We start from the raw sequence: 25,216 nt of genomic DNA on the forward strand, positions 1-25,216 counted from the left end.
AATGGGGAAAAAATAATGATAAGTCTGATATTTAATCATTGATCAAGAAGAGAATTGATGTGATATATCAGTAACAATTTTATCAACGGAGTTGAATATATAATAGCAATAGAGAATCAAAGTGTTGGGATTGATTGATCACTATTTGAACACCAATAACTAGCATTATCTTAAACTATCAATCAAGCTTTCACAAAAAACCCACACACAATGAAAGTAAATAATGGCATTGGTATCAATACAGATCAGCCGATAAGTGATAGCCAGAGGACAGTGGGAGACAGAAAAGAGATAGGAGAAAGCTGAATGTTTTACCTGAGTGGTTTCACTTTGTTGATAGTCTGCAGTCCATAGAACAACCTTCTTGTCTTTCCCTCCTCCAGAGAGAATCTGACCATCATTCATCACACATAGAGAGAATATGCCACCCTCATGGGCTCCAAGAACAGCCTGGGAGATACGTGTATTACCTGTAAGGTAACAAACACACATTCAAACATCAGTATTCAAATGCTGCCATCTAATGTATTCCTTTTTCTTTATAATCCTTACAATAAATGAATACCTTCCTGATTCAATTTAGTATATCAAACAGTTAACTGATACTGTACAGCACTCTATACATAATTTTTGTAATGATTACTTTTTATCAATTATAATATGAATTGGCCAAATATTGATGAGATAATTTTCTAACAATCAACTCATTGATTCAACCATCTTTAAAAAAAATAAACCATTCAGAATCAAAATGAATTTCAACAGAAACTAAATCAAAATATATTAATATACAAAGAAAAACATAGCTGGTAAAGCTGAAAGAAGCTATGATTTATTGCCAAGACATGCTACCTATAAAGGTATATGAGATCAGTTGTGGGGTGTAATATCTCTATCTTATCAAAATTCTTCATTTAAAAAATATTCCAAGAACTTAATTATTCTCAAACTTACCCTTTCCCCAGATGTACATATTTCCATTAGAGTCTCCTGTGATAACATCACCATTACCAGTGAATGCAAGACTCAACATGAACTTGGGCTTATCATATTTCTAGTCCAGGAATAAAACAAAACAAAAAAAAAACATTAACTTGATATTCTTACTTGAAGTACACGTTTTCACATGCATTAACCAACCATTTCATTAGACCTCATGTTCTAGGTGGTTCATGACATGAAATTATTAGATCAATGCAAGGTACAACCAATATAACATTAATGAGTATATGTAAAATTGTAATTAGTTGCAATATAACTATGCAATGGACGATATGAATGCTGAATACAGGGGGGGCTATTTTCCCCTCAACTCACAGATCCTTGTTAAACGACGCTGATATTTGACTTATGGTGTAAGATAATATATACCTCCGACAAACACTTGACTCTCTTTCCTCAAACAAATTGTTTTAAAAAATCGAAAAATCTGAAATCCAAACTCATTGATGTTTATTTACAAGTTAAATGTATGACTAAACATTTGAAGATGTATTGGCTTGAAATTTCACTTGAAAAACAATAATAACTCAGAAAAATACCTGGTGTTATTATTCATTAACATTACAAACTTGAATTAACTCGAGACTACCAATCTTACCTCAAAGATACCGGATTTCTTGACCAGTTTTCCACCAGCAGTGTTCCAGAAATGAATGTGACCTTTACCAAGTGTGATGATCTGTTCATCATTCATAGGATGGAACTCACAGGCTAAGACTGGGTCTTGAGAACTCTAATGATTGGCAAATAAGAAATAAACTCTTAATATCAACCCCAAAATACATACTTGTTATTAAAATGAAAACAAACAAGATGACATTTAATCACATATGTTCTGAAAGTAATGAAATATATCCTCTTTTATTTCTAACATAGCTATTTCTACATTCAATTTTTATTGCTAGGCATATCTACTCATTTGTAATATAGAGTGATTTATCCATAAAAATATGAAAAATTTGATGATCCAACATGCAAATAGACTTGGAAGAGTAGTCTTGTTCACAGCCACGTTTCTGCCACTGACTTCAGCCCATAACTTCTCAATGAATTAGTTTATTTTAAATATGATTTCTTAAAAATTACAGGAATACATACATACCTTTGTATCACAGATTTTCTTCTCTTTCTTCCAGTCCCACAATGAGAGAACATGTTCATTAGATTCATCAACAGCTGCAAGATTAACACCTACATTCTGAACAAAATAAGAGAACATACCAAAAGCTTTAGGAAATCCCAGTTACAATAGATTTGTTGATTACAATAATGAACAAATGGTTCTTTAATAGTACATACAGTAAAATATGTACCAATGCGAAATTTACTGGTAGTAGGTGAAGACTTCATAAATTGGCTAATGCATCATGAAATGTGAAGACAGGGGGGTGTTTACATGAATAGATACAAATATCTACAATCACTTGTAATATCTCACATAATAAGTGCACAATTTACACATTCAAGAATTGAAATAGTTGACACTACATGAAGGTAATATAAAAAATGTGACTATCTAATCATAATACACAAAGCTTCATAGTTGCCATTGATATACAGTGGTGATAAAAGTTAGTGAACCCACCAGAAAAATGAACCATATTTGAATTGTTCAAATTCTGCCATATTAATTTGTGAAGTCCGGTGACTGTGTTTTTGTCTCCATTCAACACTCAGCATGAAGAAGTGCATTTTCTGTTGGGTTTCATTAGACTTTTCAGCACCACTCTAAGCAAATGTTGTATTTTTCAAGAATATAAACGAAAAGACCTTACCACTTTAGAGAAACTGAGTGAGCATACTGCCCTATCAAAGAATCCAAGACCAATAACATGAAGGGTTTCCAAGGTGATAGAACTCCAAATCCTCACATGGGGCTAAAGAGGAGAAATAGGATTGGTTGGTTTCAACCAAGAATAAGTACTATGTTCATATTTCATTAATTTTTATCATGAATCTTTTATGAATGACAGCTTTCAGCCAAATATAAATAAGTTTATCACACCTTCAAAATTAAAATGCTTAAAAAAATAGATCATACCAGAGTTGTATGCAAGTACCAAGCAAGCAAATTTATCACCCTAATGGGGGGGGGGGCGTTTGTTTGCTCATCCTGTCAGTTATGGAACAGCTTTCCTAAAGATATTTTACAAATATTTCACTCTCAAACATTTGTTATTTCCTTGAAAAGTTCCTTGAGCACTTTAATAAAAAACAAGTCCAATCTTCTATTATCATCATCATCATCACCATCACCACCACCATCATCATCATCACTATTCATCATCATCACTATTCATTATCATCATAATCATCATCATTATCATTATAATCATCATCATTATCATTATAATCATCATCATTATCATTATCATCATCATCACCATCATCACTATCAGAGCTGCCAACCAGAAAAAGAACATTTCAGTATTTTCAAAGCTGAAAATCAGTATTTCAGTGAGGAAATCAGTTATTTTAAAAACATACCATAGGACCACACATACAGCTGAAACTTTAGAAATCAGTATTTTACAAGAAAATAACAGTATTCTTCTCACTTTTCAGTACTAAATACTGAAAATCAGTACTACTTGGCAGCTCTGCACTATTCATCATCATCATCATCATCATCATAACAGGAGTACTGTAAGCCTCACCTTTCCCTCAGCAGCATCATGACCTGCTACCTGACCTGTTGCTATGGTAACACTGTCTGGATGCACTGCAATGCTGTCAAATTAAATGAGATTGTTAAATCTAGTCATTAAAAATGTGAAAAAAGAATAAGTCAGCAGAGTTTATGAACATAATGAAATACAAAGAGTTGCTTAACTGATTGTACTGTTTATGGATGGAATTCGCAATAAAATATCATAACACAAATATATTATTTGTATGCAAATGAAGATCATTTGAAACCATGGGATCATTTATAAAATCTTCAACTTCATCATTTTATTCTATGTATTTTAGGATATATCTATTAAAGTCCTATAAAACATGATTTTCAATTTATGACAAACCTTGAAATCAAAACCATTTATCCTACCAGCAAAAGTGATTTACCATACAATAAATGATAGTACTAAGAGTGTACTTGATAAAAAAATGTGTGTAATATAGCACCTAAACATGGATATTTAAATGTTATCTTCGACATCAAAATGCTAACACAGAAAGCAATTACTAATGTGAACATGATCAAGTTAGAGATGAAATGACCTGATGAGCAGGAAATCAAAACGATATGTTATGTTTTTCTATTTGAATGAATGATTGTAAATAATGTGATTCATTATGTATAAGTAGCTACTCTCATGTAATTTTCTATTTCTTTTTGTATAACAGTGCTTTGAAACTTTTGTGCAAAGCACTATATAAATGTCTATTATTACTACGGAAAGCAGGAGGATGATCTTCACTACTCCATTCAATACTATCCTGATTTTATCTGCTATTTTTCTTATCTACAATGAGTACTATGAATTCAGTCAAGCACAGCCAATGGACTGCATCTGAGGCTACTTTTCCTCCACTGACCAGATCGGATGGACGGGATACTTTACGGATTCTCTTTGTTGGTGATGCTCAAATACAAGGATACCAAGACGTGCAAGATATGCACAAAAAACCCAGAATGCATGGTGACAATGCATCAAGAAGGCAGCAACTTCTTTTAAATTTGGCATACTCGTATCTTCAGGATTTTATCCCGATCGAAGGGTATGTTTCAGGGCGGTGTGAATGCAGGAATAATTCATGGGTATTTTCTAACCTAAAAAGTTCTCATAATTTAACGGGGCGGTTTGAAACCACCTTCTGAGTACTATGAATTCCTAACGGTCAAGCACAGCCAATGGGCTGCATCTGAGACTACTTTTCCTCCACTGGCCAGATCAGATGGACGTGATACTTTACGGATTCTCTTTGTTGGTGATGCTCAAATACAAGGATACCAAGACGTGCAAGATATGCACAAAAAAAAAAGAATGCATGGTGACAATGCATCAAGAAGGCAGCAACTTCTTTTGAAGACGCAATGCTGACCTTGAGAAAGGCGTTGAAAAGAAAAGCCAATCCCCAAAGTCAAAATGCTTTTAATGATCAAGATTAAACATGTCCTAGATGTGGGAGAATATATCTCTCAAGAATTGGACTTTTTTGTAATCAGAGATCTTGTATCTCATAAAAAAAATTGTCTTCCCAATATTTGCGAAGTTTAGCCATGGAAAGTACCTGAACTCTGATGAGTTATTCAAATATTGAATATGGTGTAATTTCATGCAAATGATATGAAACATCCGAGTTCTAAAACAAACATGGGGGATGATTTAGTTTAGTCAAAATTGAAATAAACTTGACATTATTTTCTAAAAGTTATTTTTACAAAATTACTGCATTAAGAGCCTACAATCAAATATTATTGTTCATTCATTTAATCTGAAATACATAATACCAATAAATACTAAAGATTAGGGTCATGCATAATATTTGTTTTTGTTTTTAATACTATTATCAAAATCTTCTTTGTATTTAAAACCAGTACAAAAATAAATGAGTAAATGATGTGAATCTATTCTATTGTTCATTGGTTTATGAACTTTATAGCAAAGTGGGATATTAATGAAGTGAATAACAAACAAAATTAAAGGAATGCAGGATGAGCTTATTGTAGGTTTCATATGAAAAAAGTCTTTACTAAGCTCTATGTACACATATGAGGTAACCAAGCGTGACTTCGGAGTTTACACTTCAGTTATTATTACCATTATGGGAGGAGATATGGGAGCTCAGCAGTTTGGTCATGGTGGGTAACTCATTAAAGAAAATAGTTTGAAATTTCCTTTCATAAGAATCAATGAATTACAGAGGATGATATACAGTTGATTTGTTTCACATATTTTCTAAATACTGCATTTTGAATATATCTACAATAAATTTATGTAGTTTATAATCAAGTAACTAATTGAACTAACCTTTTGACATCATCATTATGACCCATGTAGTGCCTCTGATTCTGTTCTTCTACATTATAGAGGATGACGACCGCTGCCATGAAGTAGACGATCTCGCCAGTTGGAAGGAGGTAGAGATTACAACGGCAGTCTCGACCACGGTACCCATATCTTAAGAATTTTAAGTCAAGGTGTTTAACAATTAAGAATGGAATTCATTTTCCTCTACACAGATTCTATTCCAGTGTCATAGACACCATTCTCATTACGCTTTCTGAAACTAGTTTACTGGAAACCAGTTTAAGAAACCAGTTTGGAGGATTGCTTTGCTAGCATTCCCATTTGATCACACGAAAGTTGTTTTCAAAATCACATCACGTAAAGCAATCTTGTTGCTATGGGAACACTCTCAGTGAGGTGAAACATTTTGCGCAAAATTGGAAACAGCAGCGTAGGCATTCTACACAAAGTGTGTGGAGTAGCTCGCTCAAAATGTGCAAAGATCGCTTCCCAATGAACAGGTGTGTTCTCTCTTACACTAAATCCAGTTAAACAAGGCAAAGCGAATCTTGAAAACTACATCGCAAGATGGTTTTATGAACCAGTTTGGAAAATTGCTTCTAAGAGCACTTCGATCCTTCTCATTACACGTTAAAAATCATGCAGTTTCCACTAATTTCCAGTAAACTAGTTTTAGGGAGGTAGTGAGAACGGCGTCATCTCATTTTAACATGAATAAACAAGGAATATCTATTCCAGTTGTGACAAATCAGAATATAGAACATGTTCTGGTAACAATTTAAATATAAATGTTCAGTATTCACAGAGCTTTTGTTCTAATATTTTAAATGATTATGAACTCTATAAATACAAGATTAAAAAACAAACAATATTGAATCTCTCTAATTGCATAGATCTAACACCAAACAGCAGGCAATCCCAAATATTGCCAATAATGCTTTATTTTTGTTGTACAAATAATAAATCAAAGCTTTAATAATAAATACTCCATACTCCATAAATCAAATGAGATTATACCAAATGCCTCGGATGTCAAGAATTAATCCCCCTTTAATCCCAGTGGCTTAGTCAAGGCTATCTATCTCCATTTTCATCTTCTTCAATCCCATCTAATAACTAAAGGCAACATTTAATCCTCCATATACAACAATGCATGACTGCTTTCTAGCTACTCTGGCTAATTCTAAAGCAATAGAAGGTATTCTAGTATCTCTAGATTGCATCAAGAATAAAACTCCAACACATTTTAGTTTGGAAAGGAACAACGGTTCAACAACCCTCTCCCTAAATAAATGAAATGAAATTTGATTTTTAGTTTTGCACAGTTATTTTATATATTACTCAAAGTCTCACATATATTTCAGTTCATTTGCATAGTTTCCCTCATGATCAATGCCAACCTATAAATGCTTGGATAAGCAATTCTCCTTTGAAAGAACTTCTCAAGCGCAGAATCATTTGAGTTGATTAAATTGGATTGCCTCAGCTGGTCATACGATATTCATGATAGCTTTATATTCTCTAATAGACCAACTGAGTACTGGATGTGAGTTGTCAAAGTAATCAAGTATGGTGGATTATGTTAATGGGTTTCGCTGACCCTATCCTGGTACAGACACGGAAGGGTTATTTATGTATGCAGTAATTGAAAATTGGGAATAGGCTTGCAACCTGAGTGGAAGCAATCTACATGTCAAGGATTCCACCATGTATTGGATATAGACTGGACAGTTGGGACAATGCAGTGAACATTGGAAGTGGTGTTATCTTGTGAATTGAAATTATTTGTAAAGAAAATGTACACTTCATAAAGGATGATGTTATCATCATAATCACTATGATCATAACCACAAACATTGGTCATTTGTCATCTAAATATAAAGAAAGCTATAAAGTTTCAAGAGTTAATTACAATTTACATGTATGTTCAATCATACTTCCACCACAAGAGTACCTTAACTCACTTGAGAGATTGTTACATTTAAACTAATACCTTGTGAAAAGGAATTATTCACTAAGCTTAATTCCAGCTTGAAATAGCCATTCACATAATTTACTACAGAAGGAATTACTCTTTGGCAAATCGGATCTAAGTTGTCTGAAGGTATATGTGTAACATCATGACATGACAGAATGTGTTTTGTACTCCCATACATGTACAATGTACACCTCTGAACAAGAAGACGGGTAGACTACCAGTAGTCGACATATGCTCCCAAGGTTAATCTACTCCTGTCCAATAACACATCTTATCTTAATTCAATATAATAATTTGAATATAAGATTATGAGAATATCAGGTTCAGCAAGGATCTTACTGCCATTGATTTACACAGCACCTTGACCTTGCAGAAACTCAACACTAATCTGAATGTGGTGCCCAAGGACCATAATGAAATTTATCAAAGGACAAAAAAGGGGTACATGTACTGTTATTCGAAAGTGGTTTTGCTGAGTGAGTGCTGCTGAAGCCTCTAAACCTGTATCTACATTTGAAGGGTCACACTCACTTCAGTAATAAAAGGAACCTGTCAGTAGCACATATATACTTTATTTGAAATTTGGAAAAAAATTTAATTGATAGACTTCGGTAATCATACCTCAGAATTATATTATACTTCATGCAAAAAGTGATTAATTACAGCAGCACAACCTGTTATAACTTAAATGAACACCACATCCTATCATTTCATCAATAGTATTAACATCAATAGCTTTCTATGGAGTAATACTTGAAGATTATCAAATTACTAAACATATTATCGCATATTCCTCTCAACTTTTTTTAACAAAAAAAAGCAACCCTTGCAAGTTCTGACATGGGTTTTAAATCTGTATTTTCACTTGAATGACGAGTAAACATACATTTAAACAGTAAGAAAAGATGGGAAATGGGAGTTCTGGATATATACAAGGGTTTCGACTGAAGATTGACAAACAAATAATGTTTGGGATTTTCTTTAAATGTGAACGATTAGATGGGAAATGGATGGGAGTTTTAGATATATACATGGGTTTCGACTGAAGATTGACAAACAAAATAATTTTTGCGATTATCTTTAAATGTGAACATTTAGTCTGATCAAAACCAAAGCTTCACATGATTTTACTTTGTCTCAATCTACAAATAATGCAACTCAAAATGAATGAGTTATTACTATATGAAGTAATGATGTAAGATACTCAGCCTCTAAACTGACCTGTAATAATGTCTGGAAGCCAGATTAGCAGGAGGTTCTAGATTAACACATTCAATGCCACAAGGAAATTACTAATTCCTGGTGGATCATTAACTTTGACAACAGATAAGCAGTGTCAGATGAACAATAGTGTGCTTGTAAAAATGATAATTTCCATTATCTGACTGCCTTTACAATACTCTGCACGACTGCACGTCATCTTCCAATCCTAAATTCTCCGAGGGTTGCTTATAACATGATACCTATGTGCCACGCCAAAGTCGGGGACTTTGGAAATAAAGCTTGATCTTAAAACGGGAGTCTCCAAAACGGCTCTAGGATAAACGATTGCTAAAAAATGCGATGTTCTGGAACTGACCATCAAAAGAGGGGTCTTCGGAACTCATTAGATTGTAGGCATAGCATGGTAGCAGCTACAGTATGTGAAAAAACATGCGTGCTTCTTGCTAGATTCATATCGGGCAAGCGCAAGCTAGCTGCGGGCACAGAGAGCTTCGGAGGCCCGGCGCTATGATTCTGCGCCGATCGAGCTCGCCGTTCCGACCAGCTGAGTAGTTCATGATAGGCATGCATTAGAACTAGAAATCGCTCATTTGAGGGTCAATGGAAAAGGGAAAAAATGGCTCGAAATGGGGGTCTCAACCGCGGCAAATACATATCATATATTTATACTAAGTACTCCAATCCCCCGCCTAAACTCCTAAATTTAAATTATCCCATCTTGGAAAATTGATTTCTTATAAATGGAAATGTACTTATGTGAAGATCTACAATGGAGTATTATCAACTATGACTTTCAAAGACAGAGGTGCTTTGAAAAGAATGATTGCATTCTAGGATCCATGGTGGATTTTCAAAAATTGTATTTCAGCTTCAGAGATGTGTGATTGTCTGTCTTGCTCATCAAGGTTAAGTGACAAAAGCAATGTATGAGTCACTGATAGACAAGACTAATGCCCCATACAGATTAGTTCTTAGACCTCACTACACTTCTCTTCAGGACAAAAGCTTCAACTTAGTCCTTTGGATATCATGGCTCATTTAGTTCCAATTGCATAAATGCATTCATGTATGATGCATCTATTGCAGTTTTACCACCACCTTTTGAATGAGATACGTGCCCCTCTGAGATCCATGAGGAGAATTTGATGTAACACTAACAAACTTACATTAACTTATATTTGCAGTTCACACACCATGAAAAGTTCTCTCTCTCTCTTTCACAGGCCGGTAAATTGCTACTCATTTCATGATTGAAACATGGTTGACTTAATAACATGACAGACTGATTTAAAGTACCTAACTACTGTTTTCTTGTCAAACAAAGGTATCCTTGGGATTCATTTTGTTTTACATCATTGGTTTGCCACTCTGCCCAGTTTAAAATATAGGTTTTCTTTCATATGTTACATTTGTATCGTTGTATACCAAAGTGATTCATGTTTGAATACATACATTGTATAATGAACAAAATGTTGGATGTCTCATGATCAATTTTACTCCGTGATAGTCAAGTCTCCTTTAGTAATCCATGTGTTGTTTCTATGTAGCAAGATATCTTTATTTTGCAACACAGATCAAACTGTTCACAACTTGGTTTCTAAATCTACGCATCAGAGCTTGATTATTCAAGATAATAAATCCTTCAAGATAATAAATCATTCATGTGGAAACTAAAATTAAAGGTCAAGTCCACCTCAGAAAAATGTTGATTTTAATCAATAGAGAAAAATCAGACAAGCACAATGCTGAAATTTCATCAAAATCGGATGTAAAATAAGAAAGTTATGACATTTCAAAGTTTCGCTTATTTTCAACAAAATAGTTATATGAACGAGCCAGTTACATCCAAATGAGAGAGTCGATGATGTCACTCACTCACTATTTCTTGTTTTTTATTGTTTGAATTATACAATATTTCAATTTTTACGAATTTGACGATTAGGACCTCCTTGCCTGAAGCACAAAAAATGTTAAACTAATGGAATTCCACGTGTTCAGGGAGGAATGAAACTTCATTTCACATGACAATGACGAGAAAATAACAATATTTCATATTTCATATAATAAAATACAAAAGAAATAGTGAGTGATGTCATCAACTCTCTCATTTGGATGTAACTGGCTCGTTCATATATCTATTTTGTTGAAAATAACTTTGAAATGCCATAACTTTCTTATTTTACATCCGATTTTGATGAAATTTTTTAGTGTTATGCTTGTTGAATTTTTCTCTTTTATTTCAAATCAAGTTTTTGTTGGGGTGGACTTGTCCTTTAAAGCTATTCAAATCTTAGTTATTTTTACATAATAAATGAAAGGATACACCCAGTCAAGTTTGAGTTTCTCAGTTGGTGCAGGGTGCTTGGCATTGATATCATAATCCTCAACGTCTGATGGAAGATAGTTGGTTACAGGGCGCCCTCTTAGGTAGATGCGAACGTAGCCTTCCTCTATGTATATCAAAAACAAGTTACATGTTAAAATATGAGCATTATGAAGCATGTGAAGCAGATGCTTTTGTGTACACATCTATAACACATTTTTAAGGAGATCTGAACTTTTTTCTTTTCATCTACAATTCCTTTAAAGAATTTATCAAAATGGCAGCTGAAGTTTGATAGTATTAAATGAATGAAGTAATGTATACATGAATCCATGTTTCCCCCATCAAATCTGCACTATAAGACCTGAAATAAATACTGACATCAGAAATACAGAACAATTTTTTATAAATGCAGAGCATTGTAGGTCTTTTACACACTGAATACAAATTCATGATCATGCAATGGAGATACATATTTTGATGCATATATTTTTTAAATAATCATTGTTTCATTAACATAATGTAAATGTAGTGGACATCCATTAGGACAACATGGTTAGTACAAAACAAAAATGAAAACATAACTGACATGACTTGACAAAATGCACAAATACCTGAAATGGGGCACAAATACCTTTGGATTTGTGCTTTTATTGAGCACTCCAATGCATTGTGTATTTATTACATTACATCAATTCCGTTAATTAGCATACACCGAGGTAGATGTTTCTGGACAATGCACTATAACTACATTGAAACAATCCTCATTTGTAAAGAATCTCTGTATTTCTAACAAAATTATTAAATTATAAAATCTTTGTGTACAAATAATCTACTTGCATCTGTCAAAAAAATATCATTTTAGGTGAGGCGGTGAATATGTGTTTTGTTACGAGAAACTTATATCTACAAAATGTGCATTACATATACAACACATTGCGAATGATATGAAATAATAAAATGTTCAGTGTTTGTGTTCAGTATATGCTTGATGCTCATAATATTTCACATATTGGTTTGTATATATCACAATAACCAATTGATAGAAATACAATGTGCCTGTAAAAGAATGCTTGACAGACATCAAAATTCTCATTCATAATTATTTTTTAATCTTTAATGTATTACTGTACATCTTAGTTTGCTCTGTGGCACGTTGAGCATAAGGTGGAAAGTAAGCTATATAAGGGTGCGTTTATTTGACACTTTTTTGCCCTAGAATCATGATTAGAATCATGATTCAAATCACGATTCTGCAGAATCAAGATTGCGTTTAGTCGAAATTGAATATAATCATGATTAGAATCACAAACATGAAACACGAAAAAAGGGGCGTTTGGAAAGACGTTTCTGTAGAATCACGAACGAAAAAGGTCGTATGAACGATATCGTGATTTGAATCATGATTCTATGACGTCATTGTGTCGTGCTTCTTCCGGGTTCGACTCAAAGGCGCGCTGTGTTTCGTGCAGGTTAATTTTCGTGTAGCAGTATTGCCAGCATTTAGGAATTATCATTCTGTGTATTGTACCCCCGGGTTGTACTGTAGCGTCATTTGTATATTTCATTGTTTTCATCCATCATTTCTTCAAGTTCCAAAGGCACAAATTGGACTGACGATGAACTCGGGGCTCTGCTTGTGCTTTGGGCTCAGCCTGAAGCACAAGCATCCCTTACCGGGATTCACAGAAATAAGACGATCCCTTTCAGCGGCGCTTGCGAGGGAGGGATTTCAACGGAGATGTGGCACCACCTGTCGAGACAAAATTAACAGAATTCGTGCCCAGTACAGGACCATCATAGACAAGAAAAATCGATCGGGAGGTGGGAGGGAGGATGAAGACCCCTTCTGGTTCCCGATCAAAAACAATACGAGGTACAATACATGGAATTCTGGAAGTAAAAGATTTATTTTTCGGAAGCCGAGTAAGCGTTGCACTTGCACAAACGATCGCGCGTTAGCTCCGGCGGCAGCAAAAATCTAGCAGCCGACGTGAAGTTATTAGAAACACGTGCGAAAATGTTGACCTATACTTCCTGGGTCAAACTGCGCACTGTGATGCGCACTGGATCGGCCCGAATTCAGGGAGAAACAGCGTTAGAAAGATGGTCGTATAAACGCTGATTCTGTCGGATCGTGATTCATGCTGCTGTTTTGAATCATGATTCAAATGGTGATTCAAATCATGATTCTGGGTCGAGGTCGCATAAACGCAGCCTAAATCTTATCTTTTATAATCATTCATTATCAAATACTTCTCATTTCTCACGCAGCACAAAGAAATTATAACAAAACTGGAGATTTTAGGTATTCTTTCTTTTAGTTTCACAGTTGTTTCTTTTTGTTTGGTCACAAGTCCAGGCGAGGATCAAGGGCGGGTCAGAGGATGCAGGAAGCCCAGAGCATCCTGTAAAATGGTGCCCCCCTTAAAATACATTAATTTAGGAGTGATAACGTTTTTTTCTTTCTCTCTTTCTCTTTATGCTAGTCAAGTTTTTTGGGAGACAAAAATATCTCCATTTTAGATAGATAAGCCTTTTTTTTAATGGGGCCATTAATTTTGGGGGGACAAATCCACATCTGAAGTCCATATGATAGCAGGCTCACTTTACCAACTGCTCATAAGTCTTTCACAGGAGTCTGATAATTCCCCATCTTACCTTAATGCATGGCAATACTTGCATACAGAAACACATATTGTGAAGTATGCACTTGAACTGAAGGACTACAGTATTGCATACTCATAGGAATTGCAAATGTAAAAGGTCATGGGTTTCGGTAAAAGGGCAAACACAATTATGACTATATAGGCCTATATGAAGTAGTGATATGAAGTCCACCCCTTTCTATCAGCCAAAGTTTTCAAAATGTGGTCCTACATGTAATTCTGATCCAGAAACTATCCCAACAGAACAACAAGTGTGTTTTTCTCATGGAGAGACAATAAACAAGCATTATTGTGGGTTTAATTTCCAGATTACAATTTACATGTTAACTTTGTTTTTTTTTTAATCAGCATATTAAGTTAATTATTTACCAAGGTAATTTGCAAGTGATAATGGCACAGGATTATGCATACCATACAATAAAAATGATTACAATAAACAACCAATACTCCCAATCCCAAGAACATCTTTCATGCCCAAGTGAGAATTTGTCAACTTTGGCTAATGGGGATGGGATTCCATAAGGAACATTTGGCTAGTAAAGAACCATTTACTTGTGGTCACAACTATGAAAACCAAAAGGGCCGTCTGCACCATCCCGAGTTTTCAAATTAGCGCGCTATTTCTGATCCGGCAAATTATCCCGATCTGAAAAATCTCGAGATTGTTTGTAATGCAGACGCAATTATCGCGCTAGTTCGTAGGATTAATCTCGAGATTGCAATCCCAAGTCAACTCGGGTTTATTTGCAAAATAGCGCGCTATTTACGAATTATCGCGCTAATTCGTAGGTGCAGACGCACTCGGGTTTGGACTCGGGTTAATTTATTCATGACCTTCAGTCCATAATGCAATTCGCGTTCCATTTCCGCCTTGGTAAAAACATAAACAGCGATAATACCGAACGCATGCGAAAAGTCAACTTTATCATAGCGTTCATCAATTCCCCAATCAGCAACGATGGTGTCAAGCCCCCCGTGAATGGATTTTGGGAGAGACCAGACCGATGGGGGAGGCGCTCATGGTCATAGTCAATAACAATACTGACAGCATTGTCGTCTTATTCCTTCGCAAAATGAGAGCAAATAGCATTTCTTTCCTCCCCCTCTCTCTCTCCCCCGTTGTCGTTGCCTCGGAGTCCGCCATCATATTAAACGAAAAATACTTCACTCGCTTATAATTATAGCGCGGCTGAGCTGAGAGGATTGTTGCATAACAACGGTCGAATTCGGCGAAAGAGTACATGTACTTGATTGCATATCGCGGGAAGTTATTCAAAAGCGCGGGCCGTTGAAACTCCAAGATCGAAAGTGCGCATGCTCGGAATATCGGCTTATTGCCTCGCTCGAGCAAGAATCGCTCTTCGTGCGATGGTGGAGACGGGGTTTCTTGAATCTCGAGATTAATCGCGAAGAGGGCTGATCGGGCTAAAATCTCGAGATTGAGCAAACTCGGGATGGTGCAGCACCGCCTTATGAGTAGGCACATGTTAAAATAACTTGCAAGGAGTGGATTAACTCCTCCTAAAAAAATCAAATATGACACCTGCAAGTTCGCTCATAGTACTCAATTTTACAAGAATAATCCAAGAAAACTTTATGCAAAATGAACATCCAATACAATTTTAATATTGCCTATCGCTGGTATTGGTAATGGCATTTACATTCGTCATCAAGCATCTTAACCATCAATAAGAATAACACCATGGGTTAGTGTTCAGTCAAGCATTGATATTATGACCCTTACTCTCCCATGGGGAGAAAGGATGCAAGGTAGATGGGTGTGTGTGTGTGTGAATACTTGAATAATCAATATTAATCTACAAACTTGGCCTTGCCTCAAAGGGCTAGAGGCATTTGCATCCCTTGAATATCACTTCACATGCAATTATGTATGAATTAAATTGGACATGGACTTTTTTTATTTTGAAATTTCAGTTATTGATAAATTAATAATTTCACGAAAACGCATAATTATACTTGAGGCAAAATTAATGAATGGAACAATTACTATTTCATTTTTCTCCAAATCTTATTTAATAAACTTACATTGGCCTAATTGATGATTGATAATTTTAATAAAATACAATATTTTATTTGACACTATACAGTTATGTTATAAGCATTTTCTTTATCTTCTGAATTCATTTTTTTTTGCTTTCATTAGTCACTTGATATAGAAGTTTAATACTCCCTTGGTTCATGGACCTATTATTATAATAGGTCCATGCTTGGTTGTCAGTATGGTATTGGTAGTATATTTCCAGATGGTAGTTATCTACACCTGCTCATCAAGCATGAAATGACCATCACTGACAAAAATATGAATCTTCTTCCATTCAGGATGGTGTCTGTGTCTCACATCCAAGATGATTAGTGTATCCATGGACCCTCCAGTTTTATAAGTCTAAGGTGTCTCCAATGGTGAAATGAATTATTGTCAGCAATACTCATCACAAACAGATGGGGTAAAATAAAATAATGTGGGAGTTGTGAATGGAAGGGAAAATATCAGCTAACTATTACAAATTAAATCCTATACAGCTACATGGATATGTTAACTCTACCTTTATGAAGACTATTAATGCAAATCATATAAAATGTAAAAGGAATTGTGAATGCTCTGAGGTTTTATTCAGTCTTCCAAAATGTTATAAATAATGCACAACCTATGGAAACTTCATGGATGACAGGTTGATGGAGAAACATGCTTGTTAATATTTGTTGCCTTGGAACAGATGCTTTGAATCTTGTGAAATGTTGATATACATGCCAGTAGTCTCAATCGTTCCGTCACATAAAAAAATACAATTATTTGGCAAACATGTCTCAATTTTCTCAGTGTAATTTGTAGTCAAACATAATGAGGTGTGACAAAACGTACTACAAAATGCAAAGCTTCCTACAAGCTTCTTTTTCAACCAATAAAAATTTTGAAAATCAAAACTACTTATGAAACTTACATGTATCTGATTGTGTTTTCAATGAACTTCATATTCAAACTTTGTGTTTTTAAGTAGCTTCAAAAGTGTACAGCTGCCTGCATATTTCTGAAGGGGGGGGGGGAGCACAGGCCGGCTTTGCCCTCCCCCCCTGGATCTACCAGTGTATGAATTCATATACAGTGCACCTCAGTAATGGCATATCATGTATTAGTATTGATATTTGACAACTTATAATTTCTTGCTCTAAACGTGCTAGATACTTGTCACATGCATCGTGCAGACTAGGTTCATTTTCGTGAACTTACCCTGGTTATATGTAGAATGGGACGCTACAGCAAGCAGGGTACAGCAAAGCAAATTTTAATGTCAGGTTAGACATAGAGACAAACATTTAACATACAATAATACATACAGGGCAATACATTATTCTAAAACAATTACACTAAACACTGGTTGGAACATCACAAACAGGAGGGAAGGTAGCATTTACCAAGGAAATATGTGTATATATGAAAAGGGTTGTCACTGATACAAAGAATATAAATATGTACAGTAATATCTAGAATGGGAACATTAATTATCAATACATATATCATCTACAGAAAGGGTGAGGTAATGCATGCATAAGATAAACATTTACTTAGCACTACTTTGTTTTAGAGTGTATCCATCTACCAGCAACATTTAAGCTGTTTGAAACCATTCAACTTTCAAACTGCTCGTTTTGATTATCTCAACCTACATGTAATACCAGGTCATTTTTTTCTTGCAAATTTACTCAAATGAAGTGCCCATCAGAACGGTGCAACCTTCTTTTCTGAGTTAATGAATTTAACTATAGATTTGATGCATTTACCATTCAAATTTCAACATGAGAAACTTTGAAATCAAAGTAAAAAAAATCCAAAAAAATTTGTCTGTTCAAATGAGAGAGATCTCCTCAGGACCCTACTTGCAATGTAGCCAAACTATAGTGCTCATATTTATTGTATTTTCCTTTCATTTTATTAATGGCTGAAAAGCTTTGACAGGATTAGCACATGCACTGTATTTGGAATTATATCATTTTCTCTTTTTGTTTGCATTGATGTCTACAGTGTATGATTGAAAACAAGTAATACGTAGGGCATGGTAATAGATAACTTCTACTTGTCCATATCAACAAAACCAAAAACATTGCATTCATGAAAAAAAAGTTATTTTCAACAAAACTACAGAGATCTATACATTCAAAACTTATCTGTCAATTATGAAATGATAAATGGCAGATCTTTGAATATAAAAAACTTACCAGCATTATGCTGCGGCTCCTTTTGGAATCTGAACGTGGGAATCAAAATAAAAAGAAAATAGAAATAATAAATCATATTTACATACAGGCCTGTAACATTCATATTCCAGTCACGTTTATACTGCTAATCTACTAGTATGTCATTTCCATCATCTCAAAATCATATCATGTTTGAACCGCATTAATAATTACTTAAATGATTTTTATTGATATTTTATTGCCCATGGACAAATCAAATGATCATTGGTTTCCACATCATTGGTTGACTGTAGATGACAAATGTCTCATTCATCAAGTATTTGTGAATCTCAAAAGTTGGTGGTGGGAATGCAAATAATAAATTGGTACGCTTGGCACCCGATTGTCGTCAATGTCAACTGACAAACGTGCCAACAGAGATGGTGAAAGTCCTGTATCAATATCATGAGATCAAGAATGAGAATTGATAATACTACAAGAAGTATTTTGGACCTTATGTCAAGTCTTCAAAGTTTCTCAATCCTCGGGTGAGACAAGAACTGGGAAATTATTGAAATACAACACAATGCACAATAAGTCAACTCAAATACTGTATTGATTCGCTCAACTACGACTGGGAAATGTACACATGCAGTTAGGCTTACAGGTAGTACAGGCTTATTTGAACTGCAAATATATCTATAACAAAGTTTTGTTTCCTTCTCTTTTGCAAACAACCCACAGGATATGTTCAGTTTTTATTTATGAAATAAATTGCATCACTTTAAGTAGTACAAAGCAAAGTAATGTAGGTACAGACTTTTTTCTCTCTTTCTTTTAAATAATAAAAACAGGAAACCTAAAATACTCATCCATATTCAAGAAAATAATGAGATTTGGCTGCAATCAATAGAGTGACATTATTTTGATAACATTTGAAAACTACAAAGTCCAAAACTGAGTAAATACAGATCTTTCCGGATTGTACAACTAACACCCAAGGGCAACTCTTTGATGTCTGGAATAAAACGCAATATACAAAGAAAACTTATATACTTTGCTATGGTAAAATATGCACTTTGATCCTAACGTGTGGGATTATTGACATTGCATTCAATATCCTCCAATTGTGTGTTTTAAGCATTTTTGGTGGGAGTGGCATGCTCCACGTGGTGAGAGAAAATTTTGCCAAAAATTCTTCACTATTTGACTTTCATTCTATTAACTCCAATGGGGTGAAAATAAAACATTTTACATGTAATTCACAGATGAAAAGGGGGCGACATGACATTTGCTCCTCTGACATTTCCTCCGGTCTTACTATCTCAGAGGGCATATGGATAGGTTTTTTTGTTTCAGAATAATGTAAAGATACAGTGTATAGAAGGTAACGCTTCATTTAGTTTTGCAGGTTTAATAGGTTTTATGTTTTGCCTAATGTGTATATTTTCCATCGAAGCAATCGTCGCCTGAGCAAATGTCATGAACCAAAAAAAGGAATTGATATCTATTCTGAATGGTTTTATTACAAAATAATCAACTTGATTATACACATGTACCTCACAAATTACATACTAAAAATATTGATTGACTGTCAACTAACACTCTTAAAAATCAAGGATTAAAATAAATCCAGATCAGCAGTGAATAATGACCAGTCAAATATTAGATTAAGTTTTATACCTTGTAGATTTAAATATAAATCAAATCTATAAGATTTGAATTTAAATCTGTTGAAAATTTGAAAGTTAATTCTAAAGATTGTCACTATTCGCAGCCAATCTGGATTTCTTTAAAATCCTTGATTTCAAGAACGCAAATTAAAGGTCAAATACATAGCTACAACCTGATATGGTCAGGGAGCTGATAAGCTCAAAGCTGGATCTAGTATTTTTAACTAATGGGCATATGGGATTTGTTTTTCTTTAGCTGTTTTTTTTTAGAAAAGGTTTATTTTCATTTAGCAAACCATAGTGTGTTGCTTAAAAACTGATCACGCCGGAGTACTCATACAGAATCTAAATTGGTATAAAAAAGTTTATATGAAATTGTTTCAAGGTTTTGCACATTTCACTAATACTTCAAATGGAAAAATCAGATATATGCATAAAACGATAAAAAATAATAATAGTATGGAGCTGCAATTCTAGTAAAGACCTACATGTAAGATGCAACACTATTTGTTTTACATGTACTAACAGACTTCCATTAACAAGGCATGGCGGTACTACTTATTCATGCAAGAATTATTTTCAAGCATATTACACAGCCATCATCCAGGCATAGGAGACCCCAGGGGTTCTTGTAAGAGGGTCTGCAGAGAACGTCACCTACCAACGGGGTGAGAATCTATTGTGAGAGTCTGCAGCTCGGCCCCCTTCGTTATTGATTTTCAGGTATCCCAGGGTCATTGTGTGTACAAAAAGCACATCAATCGATAATGTCCTTTTAAAGCTTTGGCTCTTTAAATTATGCATCAGAAACACAGAGGAGCTTGTAAACAAGTCACAGCTGATCTACAGAATATAGTTTTTTTACAGATATACCATACTCATCATTCTGCATAAATACCTGGGGGGAGGGGCTACTTCAAATGACAAGTGGATACCAGGCCCACCCAAAGAAACCCATAAAAAGGAACTCTTTTGCAAGATTGGACATAAGGTGTAAAAAACACTAAAATTATGAAAAAGGGAATATTTTGCTTGGAAAGCTATGTGTTTACGGTCAAATTTGCAAGGATATAACCAATACTAAAATGCATTATAAAGGATGTACTTTTTGCCCCAACACTACATATTTTGGGTCCGATTTGAGCAAGGTGTAACCCAGTGTAAGTAAAGGTAAAGCCGACGTCCATGATCATGTCTGTGACATAACAATTAAAATATTGTTGTACTTAATGAGGGGGTCAATTCAGGGAATACTTGTGAAGGATACCATTTTGTTTCCAATACTTCATCTTGTTGAGTGTAGGTTTCACAGGCCAATACTTGTTAAGGGGTGCATTTTCAGAATATGGAAAATACTTGCTCAGGCCTCAGGGCGCTTTCCTCTGGTATCCACTCATCAACTGCCCCCCCCCCCCACCGGACTTAAATATTGTGAGTTCTTTAAATGACAAAAAAGTTTGAACATTTAAAAACAGTGATGAATGTCAGTAAAAACATAATTCAACAGAAAAAGCCAATGTCACAAACTTAAATGTAACTACCATCAGAAATTAATGAAGCATTTAGATATTTTATAATATTTAAAAAGGGCTTTGATAAATATATTTTTTATGCAAACTGAACACTTGAAAAGAAAGATCAAAGCTCTTTCGAGCCTAGGATATTAATAATGTTCTACTTGTTGTCTTCATACAACATTGAAGTCGACATCTGTTGTCGGGTTAACTATGAAAGTACACTCCACTGCCTAGAGCGTCTGCAATGAATAAAGGTTTTGTAGAGTAATATGAGCCGGAAGGTTTGGCTCCTTTCCTCTTCCTGGCTAACGTCCCTTGATCAGGAAATTGATGAGCAGAGCTACCTTTTGGTTGACGAGGTACTCTTCTTCATGTTCAATTCATTCATTGACACTTATTGCTTTGACAGACAAATTATCAATGCATTACTTCACAAATAAACATGTTTGGATCCTTCTGTACGTTCTGTTACAGCCTTGAAAATTATTTAGTGAGGAAATTTCCAAACGCTTTGGTAATATTTTTTTCTTGGTCTATCTGAAATCAATATAATCCTTAATCAGATCCTGTTTGTACAGGTACATTAATAATCACTATTCTACAGATTCATGTACAGACCATTCTTGAATGGAAATACTTCTAAAATTGTTATCCATTTGACCTATATTTACAGGTAAACAAGTCACAAAAATGTTACATCATACTGCAACACTGAAAAAGTAATTTATTCCTTTTCTGACGTAATGTGTATGCATTTTTATATTGGTCCAATAAGTAATAGTACAATTTTTGCTATACAAAAACTGAATACAATTACCATTATTTTATCGTTTAACTGTCCAATTAGAAATTTGCAAATGTTGCATTGCAATGTGCAATGAAATAACTGCACAATGAGATGTTCAACATAATTATAGAGAATTCTAAATCAGACAAATAACAAACTGCACAACTTTGACAATAAATAATTAATCCATTATTTTTTTTTCATTTTTCATAGTCAAAATAGAATCACAACTTCAGTATGAAAGTTGGCCTATATGAACTTAAAAACAACTACATGAAACATATAAATTAATGCTATGATAATAATCATTAACTATACTTTTAAAAATATATAATTATAAATGAATATTTAATAAACCTGGTGATGATCCTTCTTGGCCTGTTGATGAAAGACATCTTTACTTACCCTCCAGAGGTAGAACCAGAGGATCCTCTTCTGTCCCTAGGTGATAGATTCGTCAGGGAGGCACTTCTCCTTGATGAACCTGCACTGTATGTGTCATCGGATCAAGAGCGTGTACTCAACAAATGTACCACATGGTACACCATGCAAAGCTTGGATACAGACCTCTTGGTACAACTATTCTCATTCAAATGCCATTTTGTAATTCAAAGTTTGAACATAGTCAGGTATTCATACAAAATAGTCTGATATAATATTTTGTTCATTTTAACAAGTGCTCATGACACACAGCACACACCATACTGACTCACTTTATTCCGTGGTTATTTTAAGTCCCTGTTAGAAAAGTCAGTATAAAATAATGGGTGCCAACAATTTTCTGAGCTGAATTAACCTTTTCTCCCTTTTTTTAAGAGCAATTTCTACAGTAAAGACTTTTTCCCCACGTTGAATATATATAGACAGCTTGTGATTATATTTCAGGAGAATAGCTATACCAAAAGTACAGTATGAATAGGGATAAAAGCCTAAAGGGGACAATGTACCGCAACTGACCCACAATGTTGACATTATGGAATGCATGGCAATATGGACTACCTACCTCAGCTGACAGCAATGGCAACCTGTGAATTCCTCACATGAATAATGACCCTTGACTCTACTTAAAAACCAAGCAGTACAAAAGTGCACTCTTCAGCACCCTAATTTCTTACACCTTACAGTTGGAGCATGCATATGCCCCTTTTAGAACCATCTGAGCAACACGAAACAGCATGCCGTTGTGGCATACTGCTTGATAAAAAAAGAATTTGGCAAAAACTTCTTTTATATCACAAATAAAATATCCATCTTGGAAAAGAACTTGCCTCTTTCCACTCGCTGAGCCCCCTCGTGGGCTAGTGCGTGGTCGTCCGGTTCCAGGTCGAGCACTTGATGGCCGACCAGGGGTGTTAGGACGCCTGGGACTAGCGCTGTTTGGACGGGCACTCGATGGACGACTACTCATGATTGCAATCAGTTGTTTCACTCAGAAAATCCGATTCCAATGAGATCAATACAACAACAGACCAATGCTTCACACTCCGTCAGTGGTTGTGCTCTATATGTTCCAGAGAGTGACTTCCTAACTTATGCTCTATCCTGACAAACTTCACTTCCAATGGCAATCAAGCTGAAATAGATCTCTAACTCACAAACTTGCAAAGTTCCCTCCAAAGATCTTATTCCAAGACTTTTCTCCTTTTTCCAAACTCTGCCTTTACTTTCTTTGACTAACACCACACCCTTGCCACACGACAGCCAGCCCAGACGTTGGAACTCCACTGTACCCAAATTACAGTGAGCTCAGCACACATGTACACAATCCAAGCGAGTTAAACCCCGCCAAGCCAAGCCTACCCACTCAACCTTATCTACGCCAGATGACTGGCTGCCAATGAACATGTGACCAGATCCTTCCAATTACCCAGTGTATAGTCATAATCTAAAGCCCTTGGTTTAGTTCACAGTAAGCTGTCTGCCGGTTCCAGCTCTATACACTATGTGCAATCAACTGTGTTGTCAAAACTTCCTATGAATCAATCAATGGGGCTCCCTCTATTGTGAGCTTACCACACAATGAAATTCTTCTCTCATTTTGTTGTCAAACAAGCCCTCTATAACATTCTAAGCCTCAAGTTCATCAATCTTGATACTGAATAGATATCTCCCAACTGTTAACGGTTCAATGAATATTAGTAATCTTGTCATAATGTTGCTGATATATGAAGTACCACAATCTGAAGTGGTATAGTGCTTCATGAAACTGTCATGGCCAATTATGCAATGGCATGCCTTGTCGATCTTCCGCTTGATGCCCACATCATAAATGTTAAGTAATTATGGCAAGTTAACTAAAGAGGATCACTTAAAGGGGAAGTTCACCCTGACAAAAAGTTTATTGTAAAAATAGAAGAAAAAATAATAAAAAATATTGACGAAGGTTTGAGAAAAATTCATCAAATAATTAAAAAGTTATTAGAATTTTCAATTATTTGATTTGTGACGTCATATGCGAGCAGCATTCCTACATAGCGAATGGTAAAAAATCAATGAAATGTCATTTTCTCAGAAAATTAAAAAATGGTTTTCACTGTACCTATTGTATATCAATAGACAAATCATTTCACACCCGATCATGAATAGAAAACATAATTAAGTCATCAGGAACCATAACAAATTTGAAATTCATGCATTTTATATTACATAACACATGAAGCAGCTGCTCGTTTATGACGTCACAAATCCAAAACTTTGAACTCCAATAACTTTCTTATTCTTTAACGGATTTTCCTCAAACCTTCACCAATAATTTTTACTATTTTTTCTGCTATTTTTACAACAAAGTTTTCTTCAGGGTGAACTTCCCTTTAAGAAGACGCCTGTCCTGCAATGTAATGTCTCACAATGACGTTTCAAGCCAGATCTATGGCATA

At 34.9% G+C, this 25,216-nt stretch overlaps 1 protein-coding gene across 9 annotated transcripts in view; it reads right to left on the reverse strand.

The window, feature by feature from the left end:
- LOC446198 (microtubule-associated protein) overlaps positions 1–25,216 on the reverse strand; it is a 58,865-nt gene that overhangs the window by 9,060 nt on the left and 24,589 nt on the right. For 8 of the 9 annotated variants that reach the window (XM_041613829.1, XM_041613828.1, XM_041613833.1 and 5 more), the window contains 11 exons: positions 22,746–22,829; positions 18,406–18,434; positions 17,420–17,443; positions 11,504–11,630; positions 5,979–6,128; positions 3,660–3,732; positions 2,778–2,879; positions 2,105–2,200; positions 1,601–1,735; positions 955–1,054; positions 316–470 (listed from right to left, as the gene is read on the reverse strand). In XM_041613829.1, coding sequence (XP_041469763.1) covers positions 316–470; positions 955–1,054; positions 1,601–1,735; positions 2,105–2,200; positions 2,778–2,879; positions 3,660–3,732; positions 5,979–6,128; positions 11,504–11,630; positions 17,420–17,443; positions 18,406–18,434; positions 22,746–22,829 — 1,075 coding nt within the window. The remainder of the gene's footprint in view (positions 1–315; positions 471–954; positions 1,055–1,600; positions 1,736–2,104; positions 2,201–2,777; positions 2,880–3,659; positions 3,733–5,978; positions 6,129–11,503; positions 11,631–17,419; positions 17,444–18,405; positions 18,435–22,745; positions 22,830–25,216) is intronic. The other variant, XM_041613830.1, reaches the window with a different exon arrangement.

The sequence above is a fragment of the Lytechinus variegatus genome, chromosome 7 (assembly GCF_018143015.1).
Source record: "Lytechinus variegatus isolate NC3 chromosome 7, Lvar_3.0, whole genome shotgun sequence".
NCBI classification, from domain to species: domain Eukaryota; kingdom Metazoa; phylum Echinodermata; class Echinoidea; order Temnopleuroida; family Toxopneustidae; genus Lytechinus; species Lytechinus variegatus.